The 23,858-nt window shown below is 35.0% G+C and overlaps 2 protein-coding genes across 3 annotated transcripts; both read right to left on the bottom strand.

Moving 5' to 3' along the window:
* Positions 1-469: 469 nt before the first annotated feature.
* Positions 470-22,942, bottom strand: LOC110825680 (RING/FYVE/PHD zinc finger superfamily protein). Of its 2 annotated transcripts, XM_088206625.1 has the most exons (10): positions 18,510-22,942; positions 15,837-15,934; positions 14,721-15,009; positions 12,115-12,422; positions 11,065-11,150; positions 9,961-10,107; positions 9,003-9,111; positions 5,436-5,559; positions 2,043-2,313; positions 470-934 (listed from the first exon to the last, which is right to left on the bottom strand). In XM_088206625.1, the coding sequence occupies exons 4-10, from the start codon at positions 12,200-12,202 to the stop codon at positions 827-829; spliced, it is 933 nt and encodes a 310-aa protein (XP_088062751.1). In that variant the 5' UTR covers positions 12,203-12,422; positions 14,721-15,009; positions 15,837-15,934; positions 18,510-22,942; the 3' UTR covers positions 470-826. The 2 variants fall into 2 exon arrangements, with proteins under 2 accessions (XP_088062751.1, XP_088062750.1); XM_088206624.1 differs by lacking the exon at positions 12,115-12,422 and having other exon boundaries at positions 18,510-18,879.
* LOC148253461 (uncharacterized) lies at positions 19,226-19,600 on the bottom strand. The gene has a single exon (XM_088223383.1). It carries the CDS (start codon positions 19,598-19,600, stop codon positions 19,226-19,228), a length of 375 nt encoding a protein of 124 aa, XP_088079509.1.
* Positions 22,943-23,858: the final 916 nt, after the last annotated feature.

Raw genomic sequence — 23,858 nt, 5'->3', positions numbered from 1 at the left:
GAGATTCTACTAAAATACTTAAGAATATATATTTTTTAAAAGCCATTTTATTTTCTCTATTCATATATATGCTTTTACTTTTTAACTCATCAACAATTTAGTGCATCATGAAAAGGAAACGTATTCTCTCTTCTTGCATTGTCTTAAAATGTTAACATACCATTTACTCGACCCTAAATATTTGGACTTCAACTCTTTATATATTTATATTTATATATATATAACTACAAGAAAGAAAAAGGAAACAAAAAACAAAGACTCTAATGCCTGCTTAGATGGACCATTTTATACCAACTCTTTTAAACACTTCTACAATAAGCTCACCCTAAAATCCAAAATTTTCCATTTCAAGTTTAGCCAGTTTAATGAAATATAAAATTGAAATTCAATTCGTGAACTTTTATAAAAAAGCATAGCCTTGTCAAGCTCAATTGGAGAACTACTTAACCAAACTGTCTTCCTACCGGGATCCACTATTAACTACCCAGATGTATTACACCATCATCAAAGAGTAACTGTATATAACACAACTCAAGTTGAGTTACTGTATTGTCCCCTGGGAAGGAATAATAACAATTACATTATATTAAAAAAAGAAGAAGAAAGAGGAGGATTTTCAAGAATTTCTTACAGTTAACTTTCTAAGATTATAAAGTATAGTCGAACAATATTTTGGCCAATTTTCTTTACTCGTTAGTGGCATAATATTATTTCTGAATTACATCACAATCTAAAGGCTTATAATAAGGACTGAGCAACCAAAAATATGGAGCCAGTGGATTTCCACACTAGTAATTGATGTCAAGATGGAACCTGACTTACCAATTCATAGGAGGCCCAGGGTTTTCAACTGCTGAACATGTTCAGGTGGCAGAGGAGGAGGAGACCAGTCAGATCCTGTACTCTCACCGTCAACATCCTCAACGACGTATTCCTAAAACAATATATAAAATTCAGAAACCCATAAAGAAATTGAATTACGACAAAATAGATAGCCATGACCATACCCACAGGAAAGATGCAGCAAGGAGTCAATTCAGAAGCCTAAATAAATAACATGCTAAAGCTATGGCCTTTGTTTTCCTCCAGGAAGCAAAATGAATCGACTCAGAAGAGCAAGAATAAAATAAACATATACAAAGAATGTGTAGAATAAAATCAGAAATTTTGAGAAATTCATTTACAAATATGAAAAATTATTCTATATAACGGTAAGTTATCTCGTATCACACTTCCACTTATAGTTTGAGAAAAATCTCTTCCCATAAATTTTATTCGCTAACTCACATTTTTATTAAATTATTATTAAAAATGTAATACTACATCAGAATGCACACATTATACAAAATAATCTTCCTGCAAATCTACAGTCAATTCAATCAGAAAACAAAAAAACAAGAAAATCTTCCCAACATTTTAAAAAATAACACCATATGAAATTTCATGTTGAACTGGAAAAATATATTCTAGATTCCACCTATTCCAATTCAACATAGAACTCTTTATAAGATTAATTTTTTTAATCACCCTAATAAGATTACATCCTCTCCTTGTTAAACTAAATATCTATTTGCAAAATAATTCCATAAAATTTTTGAATTTGTTCCAAACATAACCTTAGTTTAACTAAGAACTGATATAAATTCTATTAAAATATAAAAACTATCTTATATAGAATTTTGTGTGAAATTTCATAATTTTCCTCATCTTCTAATAAAACTAAGTTTGGATTTGCAAATGATTTTTACAAAACCTCTATAGTATTCCAAATATAGCCAAAAAACATTGATCTACCAAACCTAATATAGGCATGTTTCATGTGAATTTGGAAATCAGATACGTCTGAAGTCCAATGGATACTTCCTGAATGCATGAGTATGCTCATTGGATCTTATTCTCTTTAGTTAGCTAACTTTGTCTTTTCAAAGACCCCAATTTCATGCTAGTGCAAGCAATTAGGCCTAATAGGCATCTTTTTGGCATCCCATCATGGACAGTAAATTGATACTATGCAGTACATTCACAAAATTTTGTAGACTCACTTTTGTTAGCATCCGTTTTGCCAGTATGTGATAATGCCGCTGCCAAATACGTTGACCAACCATCGTTGCTACCAAAACACTGTAGAATATACCAATTACTGTAAATAATCCCAGCATAATTAATGCCATTATAAACAGTAATGGTAACCCTGCTTCACCAGCACCTCCTAAGCAACCACATTCAGTGGCTGTGCTAGCACAACTTTCAAAGCATGTGGTACAGTCTGTCCACATACAAAGAGTCCCAGGTAAATGGCAATCTGCACAGATTCTACAAGAATAACAAAAACGAAAAGAAGTATAAGTTTTTGTTGATCTGCATCAATCTCTTTCAATGGAATGTCGAAGATAAGATTTTAATTCCATCCCATGAACAAACAGTAAATGTAGGTTCCTGTACTTAAATGAAAGAGAAATTACATAGATGGCCTTTTTGATGCTAGAATATAATTATAACCAGGTTCGTTGTTTCTCAAAATAACAACTACTAATTTCATAAATTTACCTGTTCTTAGTTACTTATTTATACAATATATATTCTTATACACTTTCAGTTCTTAGCTTCCTCATTATATAAGCTAAAATCATCATTTTATTTGTATTTTTTTTAGTAGAATTGCTTGTTGTATTTCTATTTTATATTACATAGTTACATGTATAGCACGACATATATTCAAATAACCTTTAAAAACATATTATTTAATAGCTGTCAAAAGATTGAACTGAAATGAACTTTATATGTTTATTATCTAGACAATAAGTCATTATTTTCGAAGAATAAAAAATCCATTTATAACTACACTCAACCTTAACGACCTCCATATAATTTACACTAAAAGTAACATAGGCCTCCATTCGTGGCAAGTATGCATGTATATAATATCATTCTTCTAAACTGAAACTGCTTCAAGACAGTTCATAACATCAGCTGCCCAATAATCTAGTACTAGGAAGGACATTGGCTTCATTCTACGCTATTAACATCTCAGAAAAGAATGGTCTACACTTCACAACACAGAGACTATAGAAATGCAAGGTTAAGGTATAATTAAATGAATGCACATGGTATGATAATGAAGTAGCCTTCTGGTACAGAAAAATATATTTCTTAGAAAGGAAGAACATACATAGTGCAAGGATATGGTATGATCTGAGAAATAACAGATGAAAAACAAAGAGAGAAATTAACTAGAAAACAATGTAGCAGCTTGATCCCATTGTAGGATTGACAAGATACCCCTAGACAATCTTGTGCCTTGCCCAACAAAGAAGCTTAAACACTTAAAACACCACTTCGTCCCAGCTGTAATTTTGGATTAAACAGTGTCTAAAAATCCTAGCATTTGCATTCCAACAACAGCATCCATGTGGCACCAAGAAGTGGGTACCTCCTCAAAAATCCTTATGCAGTAGATTGATCCCTAATTTAGGATCTGTGTATGGGTAGAAATAGAGATATCATAAAGAGGATTTTCCTACTGTTATCTCTCTGATGTTTACTAAAATTAACTGCTACAGATGAATAAATTTAAGCACAGCAGAGACTATTTCATAACCTTAATGCTGCATAACAATAGAGAAACAGGCAACAGTTATAGTCAGAACAGCAACCAAATCACATACAAATAAGGTGATAAACTCTCATTGGGACTCTTGACTTTTAGCAGACCACTGTGTTTATCCAATTGAGTACTGTGGTCAAAACAGAGGTTATAAGTTCAGAGGGAGCATTTTCCTTCCAAGAGGACATAGTGAAGGTCAAATTTCAATTTCAGGGATGATGGGCAAAGAATTGTAAAAAAGGATTACGGGTAGATGTTTCCACGGAGTCCAAAGACGAAGTCACACAGTCAAGTCTGGAAGAAAAATTAAACTAACAAAAATTATAAGGTTCTCTTTGTACGAGAGGAAAACTATTCTTGATATCAAGGAGGATCTTTCTTTCTGAGAGGATATATTGGCCAGGGTCTTAAGAATCCTAACTTTTCCAATATTTCTTATTTTTTATTGATTTTGATACCAACAAAAACAACAAAAGAAGCCAAAATTACAACAAAATGTAATTATTCTTATTCTTTCAATAAAAAATAGAAGGGTAAATTATAAGAGGTCCTTGATGTTTTGGTATTATTACAACTTGGGTCATAATTTTCCAAAAATATCAGTATTGTCCTTCCATAAATTAAAATATTATTTTTAAATTATTTATTATACAACATGTCCCTGTGCAAACTTTCAGTTTATTTTACACTCTCATTTAGCTTCTTCTTTGGCATAAAAGCTATAATCTTTATTTTTTTGTATTTTTCCAAACAAATTATCTGTTTCTTTTATTATCACAGTCATGTTAGTGACACACAATGTATATTTCACTAGTTATTAACATTGTTTAAAAAATTAGACTGAAATTGACAAAACATGCTTGTTCTATAGTGACTGAGTTTTTAATTTGAAAACAAAAAGAATAGATCCAGCTGTAGTTATACCTAAAAGACAAAAACCTACAACTAATTTACCTAAACTACATTGTGATTGATGATTTTATTCTTTCTAAATGGTGATTACACAAAAAATTTTGGTTTCACATCCAATGATGCAGACAAAACCTTTTTGGTAATCCAAGGGCTATTCAATGGAAGTTGACATAATTCTTTAATTGCATTACAAAAGGCTTATGAAAAGCTATGTTGCATGTTTGTTCATTCAGTTCTCAACCTTTTCTCTTTTTCTCCCATTTTATTCTTGTTGACCTCATGTGGTTCTTTAAATTTTCTATTCTCATCTTCAGCAAGAAAAGAAAATGCTACTCTCATGAATCTAACCACTTCAAAACCTTATTATGATGAAATTTGTAAATGCTGTAACTTTGCACATATTACACTAGATTGTCCATGCATGTCAACCCTCTCTGGCCCAGTATGTCTACCTCGTCATGCAAGAAAAAACATATAATATTGCTAGATCAGGAAATAGTCAATATAAAAGGAATATTCATTTATTTCAACCAAGATAAAAACATGGACAACCTAACACCAAAAAGAAAAAGATGGGAATAGATGATGAAAACTATCAGAAATAGAGACAGTTAAGCTCCTATAACTTCTGAAACATTTCTAAATCACTCTACTATATAACACTGATGATAACAACAGCAATAATGACACAGACTAAAACTAAGACAATCACAAAAATAAGAAAACAAAACAAAAATGGAAATGGTAGTAAATGTCTAATTTAGTAACTGAGTAGTTTTCCTAGCACATCAGGATTGTCGTAATGGTCAAAGAAACAGCAAAAGGCAGTATGAATCACTTCATGGGTATCAACTCAGCAAAAGATTAGGAATAAAACACCAAGTAAATAGAGGGGGAAAAACAGTGGAGTCGATCATACCCAGGCTGACAGCAACAAAGACATAATTCTCGACAGGGCTGGGCTAGATCATTGCGTACTCTTCGATCATAACATGTAATGAAGCATCCGGATAGCCCCAGTAAAGCGAAAAATAACAGAGCTCCTGTACTCCACAATATCGTTAATTAAAACCCAGAAAGCAGTATGAATAATTGAGGCAAGGTTTAAAAATTTAGCAAATAGAAACACCAGACCAGCAAAATTAATCAAGAGCAAGAAGATTGTTAAAACTCCACAAGAAATTGATTGGCTATGCATAGCAACCCAACAAATTAATTGGCTAAGAAGAACAATGGAAACCAACAAGAACCAAAAGTGATGAAAATGGGAATTGTCACACAAATGACTAAAGATGCATGGTAGAGGATGAACTTTAAGCATGAACAAGGCCAATCTTGTTACAACTGTTAGCCAAATGATCAAGCTCTCTCTTTTTCTGGGTCATTTCAGTTTCTCCAATGCCAAGATTCATAATGTCTACTACAATTAAGCATTTAGCAAAATGTTAAAATTGATATTTATGCATATGAACCATTCTGGTCTTTTCTCTCTGAGATTTAGATGCAAAAGCTGGCCCCTAACCTGTGCTTTTCAGCACAAATCAACAATATACAATTTTATAAATGCTGCAGGGAAGGACCAGTTCAGATGGCCTCATTGAGAACATAAAGAAATCAAAAATGAAAAAATTGTAATATTAAGGAATTTAATTAAAATTATAATATTTAAAATTTTATATACTTGAATTTTTTAGGTTATCTAGGAAATTAATCATTAGAAATATTATTTAGATTCCTGCCATGATTAGGACTTAGTTTACATTTGAGAAATATATAAAAGACTAACATTGTTAATCCTTTAGATATGCCTGTGATGGATGAATTTTGATAGTTACTAAAACTTTATGATCCACGACCTCTTCTTTTCCTACCATTTTCTGGCTATTACCTCTTTCTTCCTCCGACATTCTTTTCGTCCCATATTAATTGGTACTAGAGCTTCTTGTTCTTCTAGTTCATAACTCTTCTATGATAGAGGCAAATATCTCTCTATATATATGTAGTTACAGAACTCTATCAAAGTAAGCAAAGAAGAAGTAACTTAGAAGCTGCTAGCAATTTTGCTGCAGCAGTAAAATAAAGAAAATATTGCTGCTGTAACTACCTGACTTTCTGAACTTATTTTTCTGACTTTCTGTAGACTATTTTTCACAATTTTTAGGGACAGTTTGCCATAGAAACTGCTACGCTGCTTATGAATAACTGCTACAACTACCTAAATTTATCTTCCTAAACTTGGTCAACTTTAACGACCAGACAAAATTTATTCGATACATACTACCATATACAAACATATAAAAGACCCATTAAACATAAAAAAAATATTCAAGTACCTAAAACTAGAAATAATTAATTCTAAACAACAGTAGTAACCAAAATAATAATTAATAATAATTATTATTATTATCAGCATCATCATCATCATCATTATTGTTGGTGCATAGGATCCCCAATGTCAGCATTGTTTTAGCAAAGTTTAAGCTAGAAAGAGAAGACACTGAGAGAAAGAGAAAAGAGAAAGATGAGGAGAAAGGGAGAGCAAAAAGAGGAACAAAGGAAGAGAAAAGGATTGAAGAGAGGGAGAGAAACCAAAATTTACATAAAAAAGTGCTTCAATTCTATTCCAATAACAATATCATCCTCACTACATCAAATATCTTTATATCGACAAAAAAGGGTTTCAAAAGTGCAAGTTAGACACTTGAGATTGTCATTATCTTTGTCCTACAGGAGATGATACAAGTTGGAAACTTGCCGTGGCAACCTCCTTGGTCCAACATTTTTTGACTAATTGAAAGTGTAGCAAAGTGCCAACTCGTCTTAAGAATAATGAACAGAAAAAGAAAATTAAAATAATTCCTAATTTCAACTAATACGTCCTAATAGTCTATATAACATAAAAAACATATGAAAATAGAAAAGTTACAAACATTATAGAAATATTTTATAATACTAAATTTTCATCTTAGCTTCTTCTCGTTCTGCATCAGCAACAAGCATATAGTTACAGAATTCCTCTTAGAAAAATTATCTGGTAACAGACAACTTAGTCAATGCTCATATGCATATCAACGATGATTCAAGATATACATTCTATTATAATGAATGTGCAAGAAAAAGGCAACTTCTGGTTGCCCCCTCTTTCATCCACTATTTTTGGATCAATCAAAAGTGTAGCAGAAGGTGCCACTTGATCTTAAGAAAAATGAGAAAAAAAGCAAAAAAGAAAAGATCAAAATGTTTCCCAAGTTTAGCTACTATGTATTAAATAGCCTACATAATCTAAAAACACAGGAAAATAGAAAAATTTACATAAAGATTACAAAATAATTTCTAATACTAAAAACATTCCATATTAGCTTGTTCCCATTCTCATCAGCAGTATGTTTAATAGGTACAGCATTCCAAATAGAAGAATGTATGGTAATACACAATCTAGTTCATACGCCTACGCATATTAATTATGATGCAAGATACATGTTCTACTGTGATGAATGTGCAAGAAAAGGCAACTTGGTCCACTATTTTTGGATCAATCAAAAGTGTAGCACAAAATGCCACCTGATTTTAAGAAAAATGAAAAAAAAGGATGGTACAATCAAAATAATTCCTAAGGTTGGCTAAATTTCCTAAATAGTCTAATAAGTAAAAACGAATTAAAAAAGAAAAATTACATATAAAAATACTTTCTAATACTAAAAAAATTCTATCTTAGCTTCTTCCTGTTCTGCACTAGCAAAATGTTTAATACGTACAACATTCCAGTTAGAAAAACATATGGTAATACACAGCTTTACTATTTTGTTAACAAGACATGAAGATATCTAAGCGAGTTCATGCCCCTATTCGTACTAATGATGACACAAGATATGTTTTCTACTACGATGAATGTGCAAGAAAGAAGCACCCAACAAAACAAGTTGGCAACTTGAGATTTCCATCAACGTTTGTCCAATGGGAGGTGGCACACATTGGCAACTTGTGGTTGCCACCTCCCTGGACCACCACTTTCTGACCAATCAAATGCGTACCAAAAGGTGCCATTTCATCTTAAGAAAAATGAAAATGATAAAATCATATTATTCCTAGCTTTAGTTAATATGTCCTAAATAATCTATACAATATAAGAACAGATGAAAATAGAAAAATTACATAAATATCATAAAAATACTTTGTAATACAAAAAACACTCCATCCTAAATTGCTTGTTCGCTTTCTGCATCAGCAACTTGTTTAGTTGGTCCAGCATTCCATTTAGAAAACATCTGGGAATACACAACTTAGCTCTTTTTTAAACAAGGTATAAAGATATTAAGCCCAAGTGCATACTAATGATGGTTCAAGCTATGAGTTCTACTATGATTAATGTTCAAGAAAAGGCACCACAAAAGAACATTGATTATGAGAAACACAGAAAGGCACCACACAGAACATTAGTTATGAGAATCACAGAAAAGAGAACTACTTAAGGTTCTCAAGATTTTACCACATAGATAGTAGAAACTAAGCTCGCTGTCAAAACCCCAAGCATGGCGAAGCCAGGACTGCTGGTAACCATCGACTAAATACACCAAATACCCCAATGAAGCTATTACCTGAATCAATAGATACTAGATGAATAAGAATATGTAATAAGTACATATATAAATGATGAAAATACTAATAGTCGAAAGAAAGTCCAAATACAGAAATGAAAAAACCAAGCTGTTGTCTTAGTGGTATCTTTTTCCTCTTGCAAAGAGGAGCTCATAGGATTAAATTGTACCCCTACAACTAGGGTCATAACTCAGATTTCACAGGTTGTTATTAATAGTCAAAAGAAAGTCCAAATACAGAAATGATAAAAACCAAGCAATAGTTCATAAAGCAACATTTCACAAGTTGTTGAATCGAGATTCATATTGTGAATCAAAATTCTATTTCTTTTTTTCAATCAAGAATTGTGAATAAGAACATAGTTCATAAATCAGATTTTGCTATCATGAATATCTACTATTCAAACAAAAATACTTACAATTTTCTTTCACAATTAAATCTTAGACAAGTAATAAAGTAGACAACTAAAAAGAGTACTTGTTTTCAAAGAAAATAGCGTAGAAAAAAATGGGAAGTCTTCTTTTTTATTCAAAAAGATTATTTGCCTCTTTTTCAACTCATGTCAAAATCATCCTAAAAGTTAAAGAATATATTTCATTTTATTTTTATTTTCTATATATTTTAGATCCAACCAGATTGTATCGGGCATGATTTAAGTACCATTCAATTCGATTTCTGCAATCCATTATTGAATCGTATGATAAACCTATTATTCTTAATAGATTGCAATTTATCTAAACAATTCAAATTATCTTGAAATTGAACCAAACCGAAATTTGAATCACAAATTATATGATTCTCAAAACAATGCAACAAACTGCATATGGAGAATAAAAAATTATACTTACAAGCTGGACAGCAAGAAAAATAGATAGAATGTCTCTAGTAACAAAGAAGCGAAATTTCAAGGTCCGCCATTTCCTATCAGCAGCAACATGCACCCTCAGATGGTAAGGGGCCTTACAGGTTGTGCAATGAGCAAATGCAAACCCTTCCTGGAAAAAAACTAAGAATAATATATTATAGTGTGTCAAATAAAGTTAAAAAACACTTAAATGAAAATCGAAAACCCCGCAAATGATGTTTATAAATTTCTCATTCATTTGGCATAAACCACCCAGAACCAACTCCCTCCCAGAAAGCTTCTGTCCTTTGGGATCAAATCTTCTTTTATGTAATGAACACAATGAACCACTTGTAAAACATTACCTGAGTTGTTCACAGAGACAGAGAAAGAAGAGCAGCAACATCCAAATACAGTAAGCAATACCAAATTCATTCAGTCAACATCAAATTTTGGACAATGCAGTGATCCTAACTCTAAATTTATCATCTAGGAGACTAAGGTAACAGTTACATCTACAATGAAATGTGTAATTAAGCAGCACAAAAAAAGAAGACTGATATCTGCGACAGTATCTAAGCAAAGTCTCCATTAAGGCAAACCACCAAGCTAGCCTGTTTATAAATTAGCAAGCAAGTTACTAGCAAATTTATAGACTGATTTTTGTTGGATTCAGTTGTAACTATGATTTGTAGTTCTACTAAGAGGCTCTAGGAGGATATATTATCCTCCGTCATTGTACTCTATCTTTTCTTGTCTTTAAAATACTTCTTTTTCTATAAAAAAATGGCTGGATAGTTTCTTTTCACAAGGATATGTTGCATATATAGAATCTGATGCTTGAGATTATAACTTGCTGATAGGACCAATATATTATCAAAATCACAACATAGACATGCATTTGAAGCTCATATTTGCATCCAGAAGTCCTAGCAACATGAATATCTAATAACCTCTAAAAACATCTAGTCATGTCAACTAAAATGGAATAAGTTCAGAATCAAGTGACAAGGGAGCTGCAGAAGTATAACTGACCAAGGTACACAGTATAACAACTGTACACTAGATACCAAATATAGAATCAGAAAAACAGATATCAAACCCATACCTTCACAGCTCGCCAATGATCCAAGCACTCCCGGTGTACATATTTTGATGTCCCTTTGCACTTGCACGGTGCAATAAAATCCCTACCTGAGCATAACAGATATGAGACATGAGAAGCATAATAATAGGCGGAGATAGATCCTACTCAACTATGAAGCATAAACTTAATGGCTATCAGAGAATCACTAACTTTTCATTTTATGAGTAGGATAAAATCTAGAAGACCGAGCATGTAGATCAGTAGAAGCATGTGTTATATCTTCCTACCTTTACTAACTATAGCTTCGGTGGTTTTTATTTCTTTTACTCTTGTTATTCTGCCTTTACCCACAATAGCATGTTGACATCTCTGTTCTTCCTTTGCTTCAGGTTGGAGAATTGTCATATCAAATTAAACAAAATCTGCTAACCAAATCTTTCTAATGCACATCCCGAAATGCATTTAAGATATCTTAGTTGAATTTGCTTACAACACTCCAAAATCGAAAAAAGTGTAAAACACTGATGCAGAATGGACTAGCACTAAACTTCTTAAATACTTACGAAATTTTAATTGTATTAAATGTAAAAGTACTATACTATTTAAAAGTCTATATTATTGAGTAGTATTATTATAGTTTAGTAATTTAGGATTTTCTTCTTATTAGCATGTTTCCTATTTGTTTTAGAAATAGTATTCCTAATTCAACTAGTTTACTATTTTTTAGTTTAATTCTGTTTACAAAAGTTACTTTAAAATCATTATAAATAACTTTTGAATTTTACCTATTGGGGGAATTCAGCTATTCAATAATATTTTGAGAATTTCTCAATATTTTGGTTCTATGATGCAATTAAACTCTTAAACATTGATACCTAGATGTCCAGGCTTTTTATCTCCAAACCCCTAATTGGACAAGTCAACTCTATTTTTCCTGCCTCAATTAGGTATCACTGCTAAAGGAATTCTGCACCAAAATTTCAAAACACTACACCAAAAATGTCCCAAACTCATTTGAAAAAGAAATGACAAAAAGAAAAATTACATAAACCCTAAAACAGCTGCCAGTACCGTTCACCAGCCACCACCCAGAGGTAATCGACACCACCATTACCACCAACTCCATAAGGTTCCGATTGGCTGATCCCCAAAGCCTCATTGCAGAACTCCACTAAAAACACCACGCGCACTGGCGCAAACTCCACAGCTACTGTTTCTTGCAAATCCAAACTTCTGCATCGTCGTGTCCTAAACCCAGCTTCCAATCTGAGACCAACACCTCCACTTAAGCTGACTGCCAAATAGCTGCTGTCCTCCAGTGATTGAAAGCGAGAGCATGAAGCCCATGCGCCGCCTGCTGCAAGTAAACCTCCTGCAATCTGTTCTGTTTTGGCTCATTTGACTCATTCCCACTTTAAACAGACCTTTCTAAGAAAAAATAAACTTCAACAATGGTGATTGATGCTGGATTAAGTACTAAACTAGAGGTATGCGAGGCAACCACTAATAATAGATTTGAAACACTGCAAAATGCAATAAATGCGGTCTTGGAAGAACTGAGACACTTACATGCAGCACAAGTATGTCAACCAATTCAAAATGTAGAAGTGCACAGGCTGCCGATTGTAGACACATTGAAGATAATGTTAGAGATATTACCAAGAGGGTAAAGGTCGAAACTCCTGATTTTGTTGGAAGAAGAGATTTCGATTTCTTTTTTGATTGGTTTAATTCAATTGAAGAATACTTCAACTAGCATGACATGTCAGATGTGTGAAGAGTTTGATTTTGCCAAGATGAAATTAGTTGAACTTGCAAAAATATGGTGGTATACTATTGATGAAAATATAACAAGAAGGAGACAAGCAACAATTGAAACATGGGATGAATGAAAACTATTCTTCGTTAACATTATCTACCCCCCAACTATTTTGACAAGGTATGTGACCGTGCTTACACTTTAGTTCAGGGAAACATAACAATAACTCAGTATATACAGAAGTTTAAGGGATTAAAAATTCATAGTTAATTGGTGGATCGAAGATGATATTTGAAGCAGCATTTCAATTCAAGGCAGGATTAAGAGTTGATATTGAAAGGGAGTTAATTCGACAAACTCCTGCAACTATAGCACAACCTAACCAAGCAACTCTTGATGTGAAAGAATATGTGAAATATCCAATCTCAATAAACATTGTGTCCCTAATCTTATAATCCACTCTTAATGATACATTTGAATCAAAAAGTGAGCTGAAGAATGTATCAAATCAAATTCCAAAACTCTTTCTAAGGTAAGGAAGTTGTTTGCTTTAGATGTGGATAATGTGGGCACATAAATGAATGTCCATCAAAGAATAACTTGCATGTTGGAATGAAAGAAAAGTAGGACGTGCAAGAAAGAAATGATGGCTATGTATCCTACGAGGATGATGAATATGTCTTCCTATTGCTCAAGATCTTTCCCCAAGAGCCAACTCTATGAATGGGCAAGAAGAATCACTTTGCCTTCCTATTGCTCGAAATTTTTTCCCAAGAGTCAACTCTATGAAAGTTCCATGCAACAAAGGATTTGACATACTAATTGGTCAACATGTTTCTTTTATCCTCCTATCAAGATTTAACAATTCTAAATAATTATGCATTTCTATTATTTTGGATATTGTCAAGAACAACCGAACACAAAGGTTGTTAAATTTTTATGGAAAACCTCGAATGTTAAGGTTTACCACCATTTGCCACTTCAAAACTAGCAAACGAGTTTTTTCCAACCAAAAGAGAATGATGCAAAATAGAGTAACACTAAATTTTCATAAATAGTTTAGAAATTGTAATTATATTGAATGTAAAATTAATATAATATTTTAGGAATCTATATTATTAAAGAGCAATTTTATAGTTTCAGTAACTTAAGATTTTGTTCTTATTAGTATATTTTGTATTTGTATTAGGACTAATATTCCTAATTCTACCAGTTTAATATTTCTTAATTTAATTCTATTTAAGAAATTTTACTTAAAAATTACTATAAATATCTTCATAATTTCATTTATTGGGAGAAAATTTGGTTTTTCAATACTATTTTGAGAGTTTCTTAATTTAATTTTGTAATGCAATCAAACTCTTAAGTATAATGCTTAAGAATTCTTAGATGCGATGCCTAATAAACCCTAGGTGTGATTTTTATCACCAAATTCTTAATTGGACAAATCAACCTTATTTGTCCTACATCAAACACAAATATAGAACTAAACTTGTCCTTTCAGCAATCTGAAATCTTTCCGCAGCCGAACAAGGTCTGGAGCCAACACCACACAGCACTGAATTTTGCGGGGAAGAAGGAAATGGAAAATCCACAATTCTCTTTTCAAAGAGGAAAAAAAAATCCATCATTCTGGAGATACAACTTCTAAAATTAGCAGCTTCCAGAAAGTTGTATGAGATGAGAATATACAGAGGGAGAAGAGCTTCTCTCTATGTTTGTTTTACTTAACCCTCTAAGAAACTAGAAATCCTACACCATAGTAATAACTTTCGTTACTTGAACATTTCAAATTTCGGCTACTGTCTGGGCACACAAACAGGAAAAATGCTAGAAAATTATCGGGAAATAAGAGAAAGGAGAATTTAGAAAAATCGGAGCAGTAAAATTGGAATTAAAGAGTATCGGAGTTGAGTACCGTCAGTTTCGAGGCAAATTCGACACTGAATTTGATCGGCAGGGCCAGCTTCGAGGTCGATCTCGTTGGGCTCTGTGATCGGCAAGGGAGCCACCAGAGGAGATGACTCCGATTGGTCAGCCATGGAATCCGGAGCCTGCTGACGAAGAGAGACAACGACGAATTGTGTAAATAATCGACGTTAAAGAAATAAATAATTCATGGATTTTTCTGATTAACTTTCTCTTTCGTTCTCTTCTCTGCCTGTAATGGTTATGATTCTTTGTGCTTTCTTCCCCTTTCAGTGACACTGTGAAATGGAAGAACATTTTTTTAACGGGTTATTTGAAACAGGTGAAATCCACTTAAAATTGGAAAAACAAAAATAAAAATAAAAATAAAAATAAAAACAAAGAAACAGGTGGATTTCTTTTTTTGATGTCATTAGGTAAGCATTTCATGGAGTGGTTACTTAGGTCATATTAAGGATATAATTCCATGATTTTTTTTAAAAAGTATTTCACGCTTTTAGTCTTCGAATAATAAGTATATTTTTTTTTATTTTTTACGTAATAAGAATATTAACATGTCAGTATTTTACATAATAATTATTTAATATTTTTAAGAATATATTTTTATTATCAGTCTCACGCATTTTTTTTTTTTATATATTTTATTTAACGTATATTTAAATAAAATTAAAAGATTACCGTCCACATACAAAATAAATTTACATATCAATCAAATAATTGATGATCATCGTTCCACTCCTTCATGTCATGACTCAATAATATAAATTTAAAAGTATTAGCTCATCAATTTCTAATTTTTACAAACTCAATTTTTATGTTCTCAAAAACTATCATATTTCTTTTCTTCCACACAACCCTGGAACAAGAAACAATTGTCTTTTCTTTTTGCATATACCCAACCAAACCGTAACTTTTTATCAACAGCGTCCGCACTGACCCACCCAATTTAACCCCAGCATACCATAAACTGTCATCCAAATATTATAAACAAACTGGCAATAGAATAAGAGATGATTGCATGATTCCTCAGCACATTTGCAGAGATAGCATTTGTTAACCAAAATATTGTATTTCCTTTTCAAAATATCAATATTAAGAATATTACCTCTAGCAGCTTCCCAGGTAAAAAAAGATATTCTGAGAGGAGCTTTTTGACCTCCAGATCTGCTTGTAAGGTAAGGTGCTGACAGCAAAACATTATCCCTATTTTTACACAAGAAATTATGTAACACCAAAAAAAAAAAAAATAATAAATAAATAAATATTATTATTTTTATTTTATTTTATTTTAATTTATATTAGAATTTTAGTTTAATTTTGTATATATTTAATTTATAAGGTTTTAATTTAATTTAATGAAAATAAAATTAATGATAATGATAAAATAGGGTAAAATTATTTTTGGAATTTAATTGAAATTGATTTTGAAAAAAAATGGTGAAAATTTGGATTCTGAATGTATTTTTGAAAAAAAAAATCGGAAACTGGAGGTCAAAACGCAATTTAGAAAAGTTGTGTCACGTCAGCAGCCCAGTCAGCAGTCCCGGCCAACCAGGACACGCCGCATGGCAAGGAACGTTGATGCGGGACGGGGCCACGTGGGCGATCCACGTGCGCACGATCGGACGGCCCAGATCCGTTCCCACGCGTACGGACGGCCTAGATCAAATGTGCGCACGGACGGCCCAGATCTCACGCGTACGGACGATCCAGATTCAATCAGGCACGGACGGCCCAGATTGCATCGCGATGGACGGTCCAGATTTAATCCCAAATAAATTATGATCGGACGATCCAGATTAAATCTTGATGGACGGTTGAGATTAAAAAGGAAATGGTATAAATAACCTCACCCACACCTGATCACAAAACCCTAGCCGCCAGTGCCTCGCCGGAAAAGAAGAACCAGATGTCGGAGGAGCCGGCCGCCGCACCGAAAAATTTTTCGACCGCCAAACGAGGTAAATTTTCTCCCATTGGCTCGTTTTTCAATGCTGAATCCGCTTATGGCCAAATCGGAGCCAAACCACCGGCCAATTGGTCGAAAAACACCGCCGAAGTCCAGCGTCGCCGCCGCGGCTTCCCTCTGTTTTTGCCTCCGATGAGGCCCTTCCCGGTCTCCGTTCGATGCAATTTTTATACCACTGTGATCACTCTCTTTTTCTCTACAGGTTGACCAGAGCAAAACATCAAAACGAGACTTGCGCCGGAGAAGCCGTTGCACCCGAGAGCACCGCCGCCGGTTAGTCTCAGTTTTTCGTATTTTTTGGCCCACCGATGGCTATAGAGTTGTTTTATCGCAGGGATCAATGCAAGTTTGGCCGAATTCGGCCGAAAACGGCCAACTCGAGGCGGATCGCCGTCGCAGGCAGCGGCGCCGTCGCTAGAGCATGGCGGAGCCGCCATACTGGAATTCTGATATTGGCCGAAAGGTGCCCTAGGTCTGATTTGAGATTTTTTTGGGACTTGTGCAGGTACCAGTAGTGCATTTCAGTTTTCTGGAAAAAATTCGGAGAATTTAGGGACAGCCCATAGGCGCACCGTAAAGCCGATTTCAGACTCCGAAACAAGTAAGGATCTCTCACCCTACCTCCTATCACGGCATTAAAGTTTAATAAATAATTAAACGGTATTTTGTGACTTTATAGATATGCATAATTGATTGAAGTTGCCAATGGAGCCCGAATCTAATACATTGTTGGTCAGTTGCTTGATCTATTTTTCAGTATTAAATGCAGTATGATATTTGATATATTTATTTTATGGCCTCGTATGCATGAATCATTGTTTCTTTTATTATGGTTACCCGATACTGTATTGTCTTGTTTGATGTCAGTTTACTGGTTTACATGTTTGTGTATGATTGGATGATTGAGACCAAGGAAAAGGGCAAAAATGTTATGTAAATTGATAAACGGATAATGTGGACAGCCTGACTAGATATCCTGACAGATGGTAGAAGGAATTGGGTCCGTAGAGAACCCTATCGGGAACGTAGTCTCTCATACCGGACGGGGTATGGAGACCTTATATGTTTTGGTGCCCATACCGGACGGGGTATGAGGACGGCCCGTTTCACTCTCATACCAGACGGGGTATTGAGGTTTATGGTTTTGACGCTCATACCGGACGGGGTATGGGAACGGCCCTGGAATCAGGTTATTAATGCTAATGGTTCACGTGTAGCGGGGACCTCCTATGGATCCCCATGGATACTAGTAGGCTGATAAAAGAGAAAATTTGTTGTCTGATTATTGAAGTGCAAAAGTATGACATGTGTTCTGTTACAAAGTCGATATGATTTTATGATGGTTATAATGTTATTGTTTTCATATGTTATTTTCATGAATCTTACCGAGGTAAACGGACAGTAAATGTTTTTATGTTAATAAATGAGTTTATTATAAATTATGCTCAATTGGTTGTTTTTGTTTTCTACCGACCTTTACTCATGTGACAGTGAAATAGTATGATGTCTTTACTGGGCTAGTGTAACTCATTCCTTACTTAACCATTTCAGATCAGGAAGACGGGATTTCCGAGCCCGTTCCGCAGGAAGACGGCGAGTTAGACGCCTAAAGACTTTATAGTTCTATTTATAGTTTTTATTTCGAGTATCTCTTTTAATTAGCTTATTCTTTCATGTTTTGAGTACGTTTTTTATTATTGTGTAAGGGATGTTAATCAAAATTTTTATTACGCTTCCACATTTAAGATTTTCAATATATACATTTTCATTTAAATTCCGGGGCCGTTACAAATTATAATAAGACTTTACCGAGAAGCCCTTCTACTTGTCAAGTTTCCAAAGTCTGCTGTCCCCAGTTTCCTTTAGTAAAATATTGGTCAAACAGCCCAACAAATTGCAATATTCACCCACTTCCCAATCCTTCAGATGTCTATTGACCCTCACATTCCAGCTACCCCTTCTTTCCCCACCTTCACATGCTTTCTCCACCATAATGTCTCTCTCTTTAGCAATGGAATAAATGTTTGGAAACTTATCCATCAATCTACCTCACCCAAAGCAAACCCCCCTCCCATTCCCAATCTGCCAGCCGACACAATTCACAAACCCACTTCCACCCTTACTGATATTCTTCCAAAAACTCATTCCATGTGGTTTATATCTTCCCCTTCTACCCCTATCCCTTTCCCAATTCCCCCACCTTGCCTCAATAACCCTCCTCCACAATTCACCATTTTCATTGCCAAACCTCGCACAACCATTTTTCATGGAGAGAATAATTCATTATCACAATAGATAAGGCCAAGACCCCCCTCCACTAAAGGTTTCTTCACCTCACTCTATCTCGCCAAATGATACCTCCTATTCCCCTCATCATCACCCCAAAGAAAATTGCATTAGATCCTTTCAAGTTTCTTCGTAACATTTGCTAGAATAGTTAATATGGAAAGGTAAGAAATTGGCAAATTAGACAATATGCTCTTTGTCAAAGTCAGCCTTCCCCCTTTAGATAAAAAATTCCTATTCTAAACCATTAACCTCCTCTCAAACATGTCAATAACGGGTTCCCAAGTGTTAGCATCTTTAAATTTTGCACCAAGAGGAAGACCAAGATATTTTATTGGTAGCAAGTTAACCTTGCAACCCAAAACCTCCACCAAACCCAGCTCATCCCTTCTATCCCCAATTCTAATCATTTTTATTTTTTTTATATTGATTCTCAAGTCGGACACCAACTGAAAACTCAGTAGAATACACCTCAAATGCAACAAGGAAAATAAATCAAATTCACTAAAGATAAGGGCGTCATCCGTGAAGAAGAGATGAGACACCTTCACTACGGACTCCTCCTTTCCCACTCGTATACCTCTGAGTAGATTAAGTTCACCAGCCCTATCCATCAATCTACTAAAAGCTTCTATGACCGTAAAGAATAATAGAGGCGACAACGGTCTCTTTGTCTAAGACCCCTGGATGCTCTAAAAAAAACGAAGGCCCACCATTCACCAAAACCGCAACATAAGTAGTTGAGATACAAGTCATAATCCATTTTCTCCATCTCTCCCCAAAACTAAGTCTTTTGAGCATATAAATAATGAAGTCCCAACAAATATGATCATAGGCATTCTCCATATCAATTTTAGAAATGATACCCTCTTTTTTCTTCCCCACCATATCATCTACAACTTCATTAGCCACCATAACCGCATCAAGAATTTGTCTACCCGCAACAAAAGCAATTTAATTCTCACCAATGACCTCACCAAGCATCTTAGACATTCTTCTAGCCAACACCTTGGCAAACAGCTTGTAAAGGCTCCCCATAAGACTAATCGGCCTGAAATTCTTGATGTTATTAGCTCCAACGATTTTCGGTATAATCACCAGCAAAGTAGTAGTGATGGACTGAATAAAAGAACCCTATCTATGGAAGTCTTGAAACACAACCATCACCTCAACCTTAGTCACCTCCCAAAATTCCTGATAGAATCTCATATGAAAATCATCGGGACCTAGAGTCTTATCTCTATTACATTATTTTAAGCAAATTAACAGCTCCTCTTCTGTAAATGGAACCTCCAAACTAGCTCTACTTGCATCACTTATATGTTTAAAGAAAAAATCATCCAGGCGAGACCTTTGCCCACCTTCCCTGTAAAGATTATGAAAATACTCCCTAGACTTCTGCCTCAGCTCCCCATTGCCACTAATCCTGTCTCCATTAATACACATCTCCTCAATGCAGTTATTTTTCCTTCTATAGTTTGCCAAGCAGTGAAAATATTTGGTGTTCCTATTGCCCCCTTTAAGTCACTTCTCCCTCGCCTTTTGTCCCCACAAAATAACTTCCCTAGACATGCTGGAAGCTAAGTCAAACTTCAACTTACCTCATCTCTCCTTCCCATTATCATCCAATATCCCATCTACATCCAAATTGTCTAAAGCAGCAAGCTCCTCAAGGTTCTTCTTAATCATCATATCGGCCTTGCTGTCCATATCCTCGCCCAAATTTTAATCTCATTTTCCAAAGCTTTTAGCTTGGATGCAAAAATAAAACTGGTTGTACAACTAACCTTCCTAGACTTCCACACACCCTCCCCCAACTTTCTGAACTTCTCCAAACCAATCCATTTATTGTCCAATCAGAATGGCCCCAGACCCCAACTGATGCCATCAGGATTAAGACAAATGGGGAAATTATCAGAAACAAGTCGCTGCAACGTCTACTGTATAAGCCCTGCAAGCTGCATAGGTAAGGTATTAAAGATAAGAAAATCGGTCGACTCTCGGCCAAGCTTGGATATCCCTTTCATTAGACCAGTGGCAAATCAACCAACTCTAACATATCCACCCACTCCCTAAACTCCTCTATTTCCCCCTGATTTGTGTTTCCCCCCGATCTTTCCCTATTATGCAGCACCATGTTAAAATCACCCTCCACCACCCATCTCCCTCCCCATCTAATTTTTCTTTGATGAAGTTCATTCCACAGCTAATTTTTCTCTTCCATAGTTCCCCTACAGTTTACCCCAGAGAACGCCCAAGGCTCCCCACCACCCTCCTGCTCAAAAAAACATGACAAAAAACCCTACCCACTTATGTCTCCTACAATTATATTTATCCCCATCCCACATAACAACCACACATCCAACCGCACCTACTGCCGGAAGAAACTCCCACTTCACCTTTCTATTCTGCCAAAGATCACTGATAATAACCTGGTTAACCTCCTCCATTTTAGTTTCTTGAAGACACACCACATCTGGTTTCCATCTGCCAATGCACCCTTTAATCACTCTCATTTTCTTCTTATCATTCAGCCCCCTCACATTCCATGATATAATTATTTCGATCATGGAATAACATCTCTAGACAGAATCCTCTCCCCCTTCCCACCACTCTTTTTTCCTTCATAATTAACCGAGCATTGTAGTCTTCTTAGCTCTCTGCTTTCCCACTGCCCCTGCCTTTCTTTACTTTTTTTTCACCGAAGTCTTGCACTTTCCTTTCTCAACATACCTCATTTCAATCTCCTCTATCAAACTAAGTACTCTGTCCTCCAAACCAAGAAAAGAAACTCCAAATAATTTACTGACCTTTTGGAAGTTCCTCTGAACCCATTCAGAATACATATGTTGCCTGTATCCCTCCTATGTCAGGCAGATTCGGTCACTGGAGCCAATGAGTATCTCACACTGGATTGGAGTCACATTCAAGACCTCCTCGGAGGGATCATCCATAATCACTATATCATACAAATTCCTTTCCTTCTCCCTATTCGCTATGTTCCCCGAAACTTCAGTTTCCCTCCCGCATACTTCCATTCTGTTCCCCTCATTTGAATCTTCCTTCAAACAATCTAATTCATTCTCGGATTTATTCTCCGCCACACTGACTTCTGACTTCTGCCTTCTTCGACTTCATTTCTCCTTCATCGACGAATATAATTTCCTCCCGAGCCCTAGCTTCCATCGATTCTATTTCAACTGTGGGGGTAGGTACATTTTCGGGACCGAAGATTTAACTTTTAGAGAACTATGGTTGGCTTGGTCCACCCATTTACCCTTTTCAACCCAAGATAGCCTCCTCTTCCCGTTCAGACCAAAAGCATTACCCGTCTTAGGCCCATTACTCCTGAACCCAACTGGAACATCCTGCCAAACCTCCCTCACGTGATCCCTTCCACTTCTGCTTTTAAATTTTAAATTGCCATGACCCGCTCCAACAAGATCAGCGAACGATGCACCACTTCACTTCACCATTTTCGCCTCAAACACGTCTTACAATCTGGGCATCTAAACACATTAACCAGCGGCTCCACAGCTATAACCACATTCCTCTTTGGAATAACATTTTTCTTCGTTACCCACTCAGGCGGAACCAACGGCACTCCAGCCACCTCATAAAGAGCCTCCATCATCTGCCGCCAACCTTCCGCCTTATCCCCTTCAAGAATAAATACCTATTCCCGTCTCCCATAGCATCCACTTTCCTTTCCGTAAGAACCAAAAACCTGCCATTTATATTACCGCTGAGCGTCATCATGAGAGTTCTCAAATTATTCCTTCGGCTCCTTCCCCATGCACCATCTTCCTTACACTATCTGAACTCCCTAAAGCACTGCAATAACCATTTGATGTCCTCCTTCTGATAGAAAATAGATTTCCGAAATCCTCTTCCATTCTCATAAACCCTAATATTTTTTCCTTCAGCTACCACATCAAAAGTCTTCCTCTCGACTGCCAAAAATCGTAGAGAAACGATGACCATAGACTTACTGTGAAAACGTCGCCTATGCGCGACGGGCCGCGCATAGACAACGTACTAGAACTAGGAGAAAACGGCGAACTATAGCGTCGACGTCGCCATCCTAAGTCGCAATTTCCTAGGAGATAACAGGGAGAGAGGTTTTTCAGGGGAGAGAGAGAGAGAGAGAGAGCGAGAGAGAGAGAGAGGGGAATAAGAATAATAGTTTATCCTCAAAATATCATTCTATTTTGTATATCCAATCTCTAGTTGATTCTTTGTTAAATCTTGGAAAATTCAATCTTGAGTTCTCTAAAATAGGTTTCTTTCTATTTTTTAATTCTTTTTTTTTTAACTAGAGTTGGATTGGCTCGCACGTCTTCATCTTTTAATGCATGGGATTCTTTTCCAAAGCCAACCAAATATACATACTAGTAAAGATTGATCAAGAGTTGTTTAACCTTAAGCCTTAAGCCTTAAGCCTTAAGCCTTAAGCCTTAAGCCTTAAGCCTAATTCTTGGTATAATTTATTTTCTATCAAATTGACCTCACCCAATTCCTCGTTCAAATTTTTCTCTGGATGAGTTACTCATTTAACTACATCCTCTAATTTCTTTTATTATTGTGATACGGCATTTTTTGTAAATCACATACATCCATTCTCAAATTTCTCATTGTATCTTCTCAACATCACTTATGAACATATCATCATTATATTAAGATTATACCATGAACATTTGTTCCATGATCAAGTTTCAATTGTTCAAAATTCAAGTCATCTACAAAAAAAAAAAATGCATAAATGCTATCAATGATGAGTTACGAAAAAAATTGCTTAATCAAATAAAATTACATTTCATATGATCAATTATTCTTGAACTTATATGATTTCTCATCTTTATCTACATCAAT

This window comes from Carica papaya, chromosome 6 (assembly GCF_054855325.1).
Source record: "Carica papaya isolate Zhongbai chromosome 6, ASM5485532v1, whole genome shotgun sequence".
NCBI lineage: Eukaryota > Viridiplantae > Streptophyta > Magnoliopsida > Brassicales > Caricaceae > Carica > Carica papaya.
This window is presented reverse-complemented; position numbering and strand designations above follow the sequence as displayed.